Consider the following 12,885-nt stretch of genomic DNA (forward strand, 5'->3'; position numbering starts at 1 on the left):
TACTTTTAATTTGTATTTTTATTTTTGCAGTGAATGTCCCACCTGAGCTTTGCACTGGCTCCTGAAACTGAAGGATACGATCCAGTTTAGGATTCCTTGCTGTGAGAAAAGTATGCAAAGGGTATCAGGGTCGAGAAGAATGACATAAAAAAATGCACTGTACTTTCCTGCTGACCATCTCATGCCACATACTCTACAAAAATCACAAGATATGATTTAATGCCAAAGAATCTGTTTGGACAATTGAGACCTCACCACTGAGCAATTTAAACCCATCTCTTGTCACACACAGATCTGGAAAACATACTAATTTTCTTTTAAATTTAAAAATTGAACATTGCCTTTTTTTTATATTTAAAAATTAAAGATTGTTTTTTTGTCAATGACAGCTGCTATTTCCAGAGATTAAAAAAAAAAAAAAAGGCAAAAAAACCTGCAAAGGCTCATTATCTAGCAGGTGCATTTCAGAATAGCAACCTTTCAGATTTGTGATTCTTGGAAAAAGTTATCCCATGTCTTTTGGGACACAAAAATTCCTTCTGAGGCTAAGCCCAAAAGAAAAGATAGTGGGAGGAAAAAAAAAAAAGTCTTTAGAATTCCGTTTGTAGTTTCTTGTCATTTGTTCTTTTGGCTTGACATCGATGGAAGAGGCTTTTTGTGTACCGTGTATGGTGCATAAATAAAGAGAATGCATTTCATGAAAAATAAAAATATGTTGGCTTTCCTGACAAAGATGATGTGTTGCCTTCTGAGAAAGACTTTTCACAAGAATTAAATTAGAAACTTTTAAAAAAAAATTTGAAATACTGAAAACTCATGGAAACCCAACATTGTTCTTGAGTGCTCGGCAAGGCTGAAAAACCTCTCTTTCTTTTGGCTTGAAAGTTTTCTTTAATTCAAAATTCTTATTCGGCTTGTTTACACCCCAAATCTTTTTCTTCTGTCTTATTCCTGGATAATTCATTTTGGTTCCTGCTATTGGGCCAGAAGCATGATACACAAATATTCTCAAGTTTGTCTTCAGCAGTTTTTGCTGAAACTAGAACATACATAAATCTGTCATGACATTCTCTCTTATGCTTCATTATATGTTCTCGAGAGTTTTTACAGTCTGTTATGTCTTTGTTTTTCACTTACTGCTTTTGCACTTGTTGTAAAGATTAAATATATATGATCTATATTTCAAGTTACCACTCCTAATTCTTTTTGGTCCTGTATAGTTTTTCCAGAAAATGCCAGACTGGTATGAAAAGTTTTGGTGGAATGAAACAGAGATTGAAAGCAACGCTATTGACAGAACTTTATGGTCAGTGTTCTACTATTTACTCTGTAGATATATGGGTTTACGACGTAAACCTCGCGAAGTTATTTCACTGCTCTTACATGCGCAAACAATTTAATTGTACTCTGAATTTTGAAATATTGGATCTCAATATATGATTGCATGATTTATTTTTGCAAGAATGTACTTAGCATACCTATAATTTTTCTGTTCCAAACTATCAATCCCTCAACTCAACAAATGATTTTTTGAATAAATTATGCATGTTAGAGCAGATGACTGCTCCAGGGTATTATATAACTTTTTAAAAAAATTGTACAACTGTCATCTAAACAATTTGTGTACACATAAAATGGAAAAGCAAATACATGTACCTCTTCCGTTATGTAGTTTAAGTGCAGCTTTTGGATCTTGAGTTGGAAAAACAAGATCCCTAAAAAGGCACCACATGTGAGATAACAGCATCTTTTCCTGTTCGTCCCCCTCCTAACCATAGAAGGAATACTGTAGTTATCAGGGAGAAAACTGACAAAGCTGAACTAAGAAGCCATGTTAATGATAGACCGTTTTAGTAGAGAGATTTAGATTGAATTAAGTCCTGTGGTGCCCATTGCCACGATAGACACTCTCACAAAGACTAATTTCTCAAATTACTGCGACTACAGTGACTTTATCAATGCCCAAACTACTTGAGCAGATTGTAGTCATCATGTATTGACCAATCATCAGTCCCAATGGAAAGAAACCAAAACAGCAAAGAAAGCAATAGAATTAATAATATAAGCATAATAAAAGCCAAACAATGCCTCCCCCTTCCTCTCCTCTCCTCTAAACAAAACCAAAACCAAGTTACGAAGCTTGGGCCCCTCACCACAAAAAAGACATTGAGGGGCTGGAGCGGGTCCAGAGAAGGGCAACGGAGCTGGTGAGGGGTCTGGAGAAGAAGTCTTGTGAGGAGAGGCTGAGGGAGCTGGGGGTGTTCAGCCTGGAGAAAAGGAGGCTGAGGGGAGACCTTCTCGCTCTCTCCAACTCCCTGAAAGGAGAGGGTAGCCAGGGGGGGTCGGTCTCTTCTCCCAAGGAACAGGCGATGGGACAAGAGGAAACGGCCTCAAGTTGCACCAGGGGAGGTTCAGATTGGATAGTAGGAAAAATGTTTACACGGAAAGGGTTATAAAGCCTTGGAATGGGCTGCCCAGGGAAGGGGTTGAGGCACCATCCCTGGGGGGATTCAAAAGACGGGTTGACACAGTGCTTAGAGACATGGGTTAGTGACGGGGGTTTTTTTATCAGAGTTAGGTTGATGGTTGGACTAGATATCTTAAAGGTCCCTTCCAACCTAGACAATTCTATGGTTCTATGATAGGCTCCTACCAAGCCAGTAGGTTTGTCTCACCTTGAAGACTGTCAGATTGGAGGTCTGCCCAAATGCCGAAGAGCATTGTGTTAAAACGCAAGCATTTTAACCAAAAAGTACCTCACTGCTGGGCCTGGAGAACTAGTCATCTGTACATTCTGGGTGATCTCTGAGACAGTTAATCTCTTTGTATGTATTTTGTCTGCTGCGGCGTAAGGTGTGGTCACCGTCTTGTCGGGAAAGGGCAGGAATAAAATGGACAGCTCAGCCAAAATTGGGGAAAAGTCTTTGTGGGGAAAAGTCTGCCAAAGTCCGGTGGAGGTACAGCCTTGCTTCCTGACGTTGATCAGGACCCTGTGTAGTTGTCAGAAATAAAGAACCGTCTACCACCTTCTGGTGAATTGCTTGTCTGGAGAGAAGAAGAGGCCAAACAATTAACATTACACATTTGCATTGCATTAATGCAACAGCCTCCATCAGTCTGTCCATTCACAAAGTGGATGGGTGTGTGTGAAATTTGGGAGCCTCGACTGGGATAGAATCCGCTGCTGTTTGGAGAGACCTGATCCCTTTGCCTCTGAAGAAGGTCTTCACAGCACATGTTCGGCCATCAGTTTCCTGAGGTTAATACATACCTGCAGGCAGGATTCCTGCCAAGATTATTCCATTCCCAAAGCTGCGTCTGCTTTACTGCAGAGAGTAATCTGTTTGCTAGTCCATAGCCCACAACAAAAAACATCTCCCATTTCAACCTCCTGCCTCCCCAGTGTTCCTTCCCTTCTCCAGAGGGAAAGCATAATCCTCATCTACATAATAAACACCATTTAAGACTTGTTTGTTATACAGAACGGAAGATACCAATAAAGAGTCCAGAACATAAGCAAAAAACTCTGTAAAGGTGTTATTTCTGGAATATACAGAGAGGTGAAATTCCAAGTGGGAATGACTGCTGCACTGATTGAATGATGACCTCGCAGGTGGCTGGTTTGAACTTTGCATTTATTAAATTTTTGGTTCTCTAGGACTCCGTATCGGGTTTGAGAAGGCATAGACTTTATTGATATGTCGCTAGGTGTGTGCAGGTTGTGAACACAGATGCGCTATGGATTTCCAACTGTAAATTAAAAGTCCAGAGAACTTACAGGAAAAAAAGCTGGGGCAAAATACCCCAGTATTTTGCTTAGTTTAAGCAAAAACCATAAATAACTCACAAACAGCAATGCATACAAATAGCTCCCACTATCCCAGGTAACACAGGTTGCTTAGAACAATGGAAAAACATAGGTATGACAAAACACGTGTGGAACATTTGGAGTGTTCAGACAACCCTAAACCTGAAATAATTACCCGTAGAGGATCTGCGCTGCTTTAAGTCCGTATGATAGTTTGTCTAGAAAACCAGTTATTTACCCATGTATGACTGAGTGCCAGCAGTACCAACAGTCTAAATCACAACAAACATTAACCAGTAAGTTTTTCACGGATGCCTGAAAGACAACATAGAGGTGGAAAACAAACAAGATGACACAAGAAAAGCTATGTGATACTATTTCTTTATGCAGGCCTAACATCCAAAAGTTATTAGACTTTTTCCATAGAAAACACAGCTTTTGGAACAAAAGATAAAGTAGTTGGATATTAGGTAATTACAAATTTACCGAAGTTGCTTGTGTAACCATATTTCTGTCCTCTAGTGAATTTGTCTAGGGACAAAATATATACAAACATGTCATTAACCGTTGTCTTAAGGAACACACACGGGTGCATTCGTAATCACTCATCGGATGTTCTCTAATGACTGACTGCTTGTTTTACATAAGTAATTTTAATCAATGTATTTATTTATTGGGAGAGCTGAAAAGAGATTATTTTTTGTTTCACTTGCTGCAATAACAGCTAACGGCCTCTTCTCAAATGCTGTTGCTGGAGAGGAATAAACTGGTTCCTTCACCCTTTTACTGATGGGTGCTAGGAAGCCCTCAGTGATGCCCAACCTGCTCCAGACCTTGCCTGCTTTTCTTGTACTGCCCGCCTGGCAACGTCAGTTGGTTTAATCTGCTTCCCCAAGTGTTGGAGCGTGGACTCCTCTGTGGAGGCAGAGGAAAAAGCAAGCTCTCCCTTGCCCATTTCCTGGCACTTACACTTCAAATAGTTTTAGAACTTCTCCTTCCACTCCTACCACTGTTTACAACACGGAGAGTTACTACAGAGAAGCTGCTTTCCACCAGCCAGGACCTCCTCAAGATCTATACTATCACTTAGAAATCTCCCTGTTGCCATCAAGTTACTCTTTCTCATTTCATGCCTAATTGGGCAATGGGTCTAATTCCTCAGTCTTGCGACTGTTGCCTTGGAAGCGTGAATAGTGATTGTCACTAGAAAATGATCGCACATGTTTTTAAGGAGTTCCATAGAATAGTCTTGTATCAGCATATAATTGGTATCTTACTGTAGGTAAGACTTGGTAGCATTTTGTGAAGACCTCCCGGCTGAGAGGGAAATGGAATATTTCTGTCAGAGGAAGCTAATTGGAAGAAGGCAGCCTCACGCCTACCTGGCACCGCTGTGAGGGTGCGGAGATGAATTAGAGAACATCCATTTGCCGCTGTGCATATTTCCAGAACAAACAGCTTTGTTGCCTGCGGTGTCTACAAAAGCCCTCTCCTAGAACAAAGCACGATCTACGGGACACTGTTTGCCAGGGCAGCAGTTACTAAAAGGCAGGGCTATGTCTCAATGCCCGTCTTTTCCCAAAATTCTCTCTCCCCTGTCTTTCTCCAGTTTCATTACTATTAACGGTGTCTCAGTTCTGCCCTGCTTCTGATTTTATTAACGGCCTTTCAGAAGCATCAAGATGTCAAGGTTTGGAGCACTCTGAACTGGATACTAAACACATGTAATTAGGGATATTCCATGCCATGAACTTTCCCATTGAAGCCTGTGTTGTAAAAAGTGCTAAGCATAATAAACTGTTAAATGGGAATTAGATGTAAGCATTAATGATACTGCATAGTTACCTAGTTTCTGATATCTGATCCAATTCATTTATTTAAATATAATAATTTGCTTTTAAGCTAACGAGGAACAACTTTTGCCTATTGGGAAAGGTCTGTTGTCCACAACTGACTTTAATCCCTATTTTTGACTACCTTTCCAGGAGCAGTTAACATGGTCAGACTGCAGAAGTCACGCAACAGAGAGCCCTCACTGCGGCTAGCAAATCTGGCTCCTGTTGCCTTCATTTTATTGGGGCTAAACGTAAATGTGAGACGTTCTTGGATCAACAACTAGTGACAAAGAGCCAGGGCATAACACACACAAGTGAAACACTGCAGCTTTATGGACCCATCACTCTCCAGAATGAAATTAATCTTAAGATGGTTCTAGAATCAGCAGAACTTTTTAAAGAACATAGAACTATTGTTCTATTAAGAAAAGCCAAGGAAAGCAGCAATCCCTTTTACAAGCACTCCTAATTTTATACATCTTACAATGTAAAAATAATCAGCTCTTTCAAGTGTCTTTCATTTTTCTTCAATTAAGGGTTTAGGTTTAAAGTAAGCAGTCTTGATAAATTAATGGTATGTTATTTAGCAATCTTAGTTATACAGCTCTTATTATTACTGTAATTTTTATTGAACAAGTGTGAAGTTGCAAAAGTCTCTATTCAGCGTAAGTGGTGTTGCCAACGTGATGTTTCTTTTACACCCCTAAGGTCAGTTAATAGGATCACTAAATTGCCAACAAACCGAGCCCTGCTATTTCTCAGTAAGGATTGAGGGACAAGTTCAATTTCAAACACACATTAGCGTGCATTCAGATTCTCTGAAAGACATATTCAGAGAGAGGTTTGGGTAAGAAAAACATCCAAGTAAAATACTGTGCAAAGGTTCAGCTTTTATTCAGGCTAGTTATTCTGTCTTGTCAGCTCCACATCGGCAAAGATTATGAATATACTCTTGCTAAGAAAGACAAAATGTCCTAGTGCTAACCAGTGGGTTTCTGCTGAATTAATTTGGTGAGGAGAGAAGGGAGGATGGGGCATAAAGAATTTCTTTTTTTTTTTTTAACATGACTGTTTACAGATTATTCCAGAACCAGGTGTGTTGTGAATCTAAAGGATAATAACCAGTTTGGAATAACTCCCCATATGGACATCCCCATTTCAGACTAAGTGAGGGTTTTTATTCTGGGTTAGCTTATTTCACTTGCAAAGTTTATCCTATTCAGAATAAGTGTTTCCCAGAAGGGGAGCTTTCTCACAAAAAGTATTTCAGTCAGTTTCACCACATAGACAGAAATTCACTTTATGTGACTCTATGAAGTTAATTATGTACAATAGATTTTGATAAAATAGAAAAAATTATTCTAAGCTCCAGCTTCACGTTATTAGTATGGCTTGGAGCATGTGTGCCTTGTTTGTCAGAATACCACGCCTGCCATCACAGGCAATCCCTGTGGCCATGTTTTAAGCCTTGTGACCACCATGAATCTTCAAAGGTGAAATACAAAGCAAAGAAAAATTGTTTTTACACTCCATCACTTCTTTATGACCCAAAATGGCTGCATCAGCGGCAGAAGGAAAAGTCTGTTTTATTCTTTAAATAGTATTTTTAGCATTTTTGAAGCGCCAAGTCCCTCACAGCCCTTTTGTTGGTGCAGTGTTGTAACAAGATCTTTGGAGATTTATAAGATGCGGTGGTCCCAATTTTCATTTTAAGAGGTCTGATATTTTATACATGCAATTAAAAAAAAAAATAATAGACCAATTAAGAGGAGGAGAAACTGCATTTCAGATTAGGCCCTACAGGAGCATTAGTGTTATGGTTACCCACAATGCTGCTGAACTCTTTAGGAAATAAAAATGTGCTTTCCTCCTATTCAGGGGGTCCAAGTTATGTCCATAAGAGCATCTGTGAGAAGATGTGGTGGGAACAGGAATAGCTACAGCTATTGCAGATTGCAGCCTGAGCAAGAACTTCACCAAGCAGAGGAAAGAGTTCCCTTGGACTTCCACTGCAAGGAATAAATAGCAAAATGATGGATTATTTTTGTAGGACTAAAGCAATATTAACCATACCTTCTGTATAAAAAAATATTGTCGTAATAGCCACCTGCCTAACTCAGCTATTTTTAATCTTTGAGGAAGAACTTCTACTGGAAAGAAAAACCTTTAATATTTCAAAAATCTGAATATCGGACAGGGCTTACTTTGAAAATGAAATTTTGCTATATTTATCAGAAATAAATATTGCATTCTTTATCATTTTCTCAGTTCACTGTTAAGATAGTCCTTTGAGCACTGCCTGTGAATAACTATTTTAAATTAAAATATACTTCTGAAAACTTTAAAAGCTGCTAACAAGTTTCTCTACAACGCATCTTTTAAGCTGTAACACAGGCTGGACATTAAGTTAGGATTTGTGAGGGCAGTAAACCTGATGCAGTTTTGCTTGGAAATAACGATGTATACTCATCCCGGAGCAACTCACAGGTGGCTGCAGACCTATGGCCTGTACCTGCCCTGTTTTGGGCATTTTGGGTGATTTAATGCCAGAACTAGCTAGAACACATGTACCAAGGGAGAGAAAGGGGGCACTAACGTGGCCAGGCTGACTGTCTCCAAAACGACTCCATGGAAGCAGAGCAGGGGTGTTTGCTGAGCGCGTGCCCGAAGTCGCGTCTTTTCCAGGATGAGTTTTGTACTTTCAGAGCAGTTCTTGGTTTGTCATTCTGGTTTATGCCTCCGCAGATCCGAGATACACCCTCCTTGTTTTGTGACACTGACATTTTCATACACTGTTGCTCGCCTTACGCATGTGTGAACAATCGCTGCCTGGATGGGGTGACTAGACAATAACGGGGGGAACGTTCTTTAGTTTAAAACTCCCACTCAAGATATATATTCCCGAGCTTTCTAGTCCTGTCAGTTATAACTAAGCCATTAAGTTAATCATGTTGAATTCAGAAAAAGGTGCAACCCGAAACCTGTCAAAGTAATTATTCTTCTTTATCCTCTGAGGTAGGAGTGCTCTGTGTCAAATAAACATTCTTTAAGTGTTCCACCATAACTTTCTCCTCATCTTCAAGATCTGCGCCTTCTTTCATCTCCCACCTGAAAGAAAAAGAACTTTTAATTAATTTTTTTCATGTGTTTTAAACCAGACTTGAGAACAAGCAAGCCAATACAAAACTCGTTACTATTAATTCATTGTCCCCCCCCAGCAGGGGGTGTACACCAATTGAGATTACCGGACCATACAAAATACAACCCTCAAAAATCTTGCCACAGACAACTGGCACAGCCATGAGGCAATTGACAAATTGTCAAAACTACCACAAAATATTACTTACACTGATTTTATTGTGATAGTACTTTCTGTTTTATACCACGCACATTGGTAGAGGTGGAAGCCTTGTAGAACGAGTGGAGAAACAGTGAAAGAGCTAACAAGGGTTTTAGAAGTTAAGCAGATGCCCCATGATGTCTGAACCAACTATTTAATGCCAATGGTGGTCATTCTCTTGCAGTGACAACACTGTGTTACAAAATACCACAAAACTGGCTGTTTCTTTGGCCATCAGGTATACCCATCGCACCCAGAAATAAACAAGATGTCATGTTCTTCCCTTTCTCCACATGAATACTCAATTCTAGTTTAGGACAAAGCCCTAATACCATTAAAACTGAAAAACTGAAGAAAAAGAATATGAAGATGATTTTGATTTTCTCTAGCAGTTAATTAAATATAAACCCTTAAGAGTCACACAGTATTCCCTTGCAGAAAATCAGGATAATAAATGCAGAAATAGTGCTGATATGTAGTCAGCTAAACTTTGTATCACTAATTATGCCTACATGATGCTCAGTAATGTGACTCTATCTCTTTTACAAATTTTGAGGATATTTAAGAGTTTGATATCCCTTTAACATTAATCTCTTTCTGTTCTAAGTAGATAACAAAGCGTAGGCTCACAGTTCAGACCAGCTGAAGACCAAAGGTAAAGTATGAATACTGAATACAGAAGTCATATTATCAAGTATTAAATCCAGTAGATTATAAATGAGCCATGGGATGATCCTGTAAAGCAGGAGACATGTAGAGGAGCAGCAGAACAAAGACTGCTTTTAGGAAACCCATATAGGAGCAATACTTTAATTCTGTTCCCACACTTCTTTGGTCCTCATTCTGACTGCAAAAAGCAGAAGCCATATACAAGTTTGGAATGGTGAATAAATCAAATTACCACAGAATGGTGGGAAGAGCATATTGCATTCATCATATTTGCAAAAAGAGGACAATCATTGGCAATACAGCATGGCATGCACTTTTTGGAACTGTATTTAAAAGCTTACCAACACCAGAAAAAGAACAAGTGCTCCGTAGTACAATCTGATTGTTAAAATACAGCTAGGAAAAATATTTTCAATGAACACGTATAAATTAGCATATATCCATCATACCTCTACCTTAAAAACTGAATCTGACAACCCACATCACTGCCTGGAGTGGAGAAGTATCGGAACAAGCAAAGCACACTGAATAAAATGATAAACACCTGGTGTCCACGATCAAAGTTTTGCAATAGTTAACTTCCTATTACTCCACTCATACTTGACTACTAGCATGGTTAGCATACTTACTCTTATTTGAATATTAACATTAGGTACAATTAATAGCTATTATGTCTGTCTGCTTCATTCTCTGGTTTAGGATATAACATCTGGCTGTATAAGCCCTCAGTGCAGTTACTTTTGCAAACATCCTGGGTGGAGGATGATAAAGAGGGTGACTGGTTTCCCTTTTTCCTTCTGTTAACATACCAAGGAGCCTCTCCAAACCCAGGAAGAAGTTGTGCAAGCCTTAATTTGAATTTATGGTCCTCAGATTCATTCCAAAACACCATTTTACCAGTCAAATTGATTCATTTTAATTAATTTGATTTGGTGCATATTTTTAAGTAGAGGAGCCATTTGCTTAGGAGGATGACAACTGAAAATGCTAAATGGAATATGTTCAAAACAGTTACTGCTGGAGGTATAACACAGAAATCCAGCAGTCTTGGCTAATGGAAGCTTACCAATAAATCAGCAGATTCCTTTTAAAGATAGTGACTTCATACTTGTCAGCACATTTCATTGAATCTTTAATGTTAGTATTGGTAAAAATCTTCAATGTCATCCAGTTTGGACATTCTTTAGTGTTCACTTTATAACAAGTTATTACTAATACATTACATTATCATTTTATCAAAAAGTAGTCTATTTTTAAAGCATTTAAGCAGGTCCAATGAGGATAAGAATGTCTCCTATGCATTCGCTTAACAGTATCCATCAATTAAAGATCTATGAAATGAGCTTGACAAACACCCGGTCCCTCATCCAATTTAGAAATTTTTCCACTCTTATGCTTAAAGTTGGGGTGATATTGTTATTTTTTTTTAAAAGACTACTGGGCAGTAGGCAAGAAGGCCGCAACGTATCTGTGCAGTTCTATATGGGAGGAGAAATCAGGTGTTTGCATTCAAGTGGAAAAAGAGTCAACATTTGCTATTCAAAAATTTGTCCCAAATGGAACATGTTTTCACTGGCATGTCTAAAACGTGTGATGATTGTTATGGCAACAGTAATTGGTACAAATCCAACTAGCCAGTTCAAGTAATGTGAATGTGAATGAAATTACCGTCACGAATTACTTTCCAAGTGCAAACCCCGCCAGCTCAACAGCCAACCCGCACACCTCTGTTGTTTCAAATCACCAGTAACGTAGCTCTTAGAGAAAATGTCCAAATAGATAGGTGGCATATATTTTATTTTAGTCTGGTTATATCTTGGAAGATTAAATAAAATCAGCATTTCAAAACGGCACTGGAATTAATTGAACCAACCCATTGTATCACCATCTACATTTTGCTTAGAGCTCATATAGCCGTAAGAAGATGAGTCCGAGTGTCCAGAAAGATCAACTTTCGGTATATTCTTCATGTTTAAAAGAACGCATGTGTTTAGAATAAAACCCCATCACCTTGTAATCTCTAGGGTAGTGTTGCAAGTTTTCAGGCCCATCGGCCAATACTACTTATGTACTTACAGAACTAAACATTTGAAATATGTTTTCAAAACACACTGAGGTATCGAATAATGCGGATGACATACTGGGTGCACCTGAAGTGAATTGGCTAGAAACTTTTCTCTGTACGCCCTTCATTTCTGTGTTGTGTGTGGAAGATCAGGGGACAAAAACCCCAACCAACTAGAAGTATATTTTCCAGATAGATACAGCAAAACACGTCCGCACAGATAAATACAGGAATTGGTGAAGTTTTCTGCTGGTCAGCCTAGACCTTGGATCATGAGGTCAAAGAGGATGACTATCACTGGGAGGGCTTCTGTTTCTCCTCATAAATACAAGGCAAGAGAGGAAGAAGTCTTGGCATGCGCTTCCACAAGATAACAAAGTTCAAGGGGAGAAGGATTCGGTGCCCCAGTAAGATCCAGTGATTCCAGCTCAGGGCTAGCAATGCATCCACGTGGTATCCTTACTTATAATTAGCTTCAATACATCCATTTATATAAATGGGTATACGGGACTATGTTTTGTGGTACTTTTCTCTTTCCACTATACTGAAGTATAAAAGGTAAAGAAACAGCAAATGTGCTTGCAAAGATGCAGAGAAAAATCTTCTTCTATGCATCAGTTAAAAAGGATACCGGACACTTTAGCAGGGCTGGATTTAAAATGTGGTGATATATTTCCTGCTTTGATTTTGTGTTGCAATATTGCATATATTTTATAAATTGCAGATATATTCCTGTGAAGGCACTTTTCAAGAATCGTAACACTTCAACACCAACGCTGCCCAGAGCATGGTCTTTAAGGATGGTCTTTAAGGTCCCTTCCAACCCAAACTGTCCTGTGATTCTATGATTACCAAAAGTGACACAGATTTTACCTGTACCAGACTGCCAGATTTTAAGAAATTTCATTAAGAAGTTTATTTTAATAGATACTCTTTGATTAGCTACTAAGTTTGTTTATCAGTTATAACAAGTGTGTAAAGATTAGAGGGAAAAAATATGTTAAAAGTTATAAGCAAGAATAAACATGTAAATAAAATGTAAGAATACTTTTCACCTCAGATGTATTTTGGACTTTGAAAAATCTCCCTATTTGCATTATTTGAGAGACTAACCCTGCTCTTTTCTAAAGCTTATACAAAACAATGTCTAAAAAGTGAGCAGTTTACA

The 12,885-nt window shown here is 38.7% G+C and overlaps 1 protein-coding gene across 1 annotated transcript in view; it reads right to left on the reverse strand.

Moving 5' to 3' along the window:
* Positions 1–8,636: 8,636 nt before the first annotated feature.
* The window catches only part of KIAA0825 (KIAA0825 ortholog), a 216,580-nt gene continuing 212,331 nt past the window's right edge, over positions 8,637–12,885 (reverse strand). The window contains exon 19 of the mRNA XM_074166415.1: positions 8,637–8,751. Within this exon, the coding sequence (XP_074022516.1) occupies positions 8,637–8,751 (115 nt within the window). The remainder of the gene's footprint in view (positions 8,752–12,885) is intronic.

Source organism: Numenius arquata, chromosome Z (genome assembly GCF_964106895.1).
Source record: "Numenius arquata chromosome Z, bNumArq3.hap1.1, whole genome shotgun sequence".
Taxonomy (NCBI): Eukaryota; Metazoa; Chordata; class Aves; order Charadriiformes; family Scolopacidae; genus Numenius; species Numenius arquata.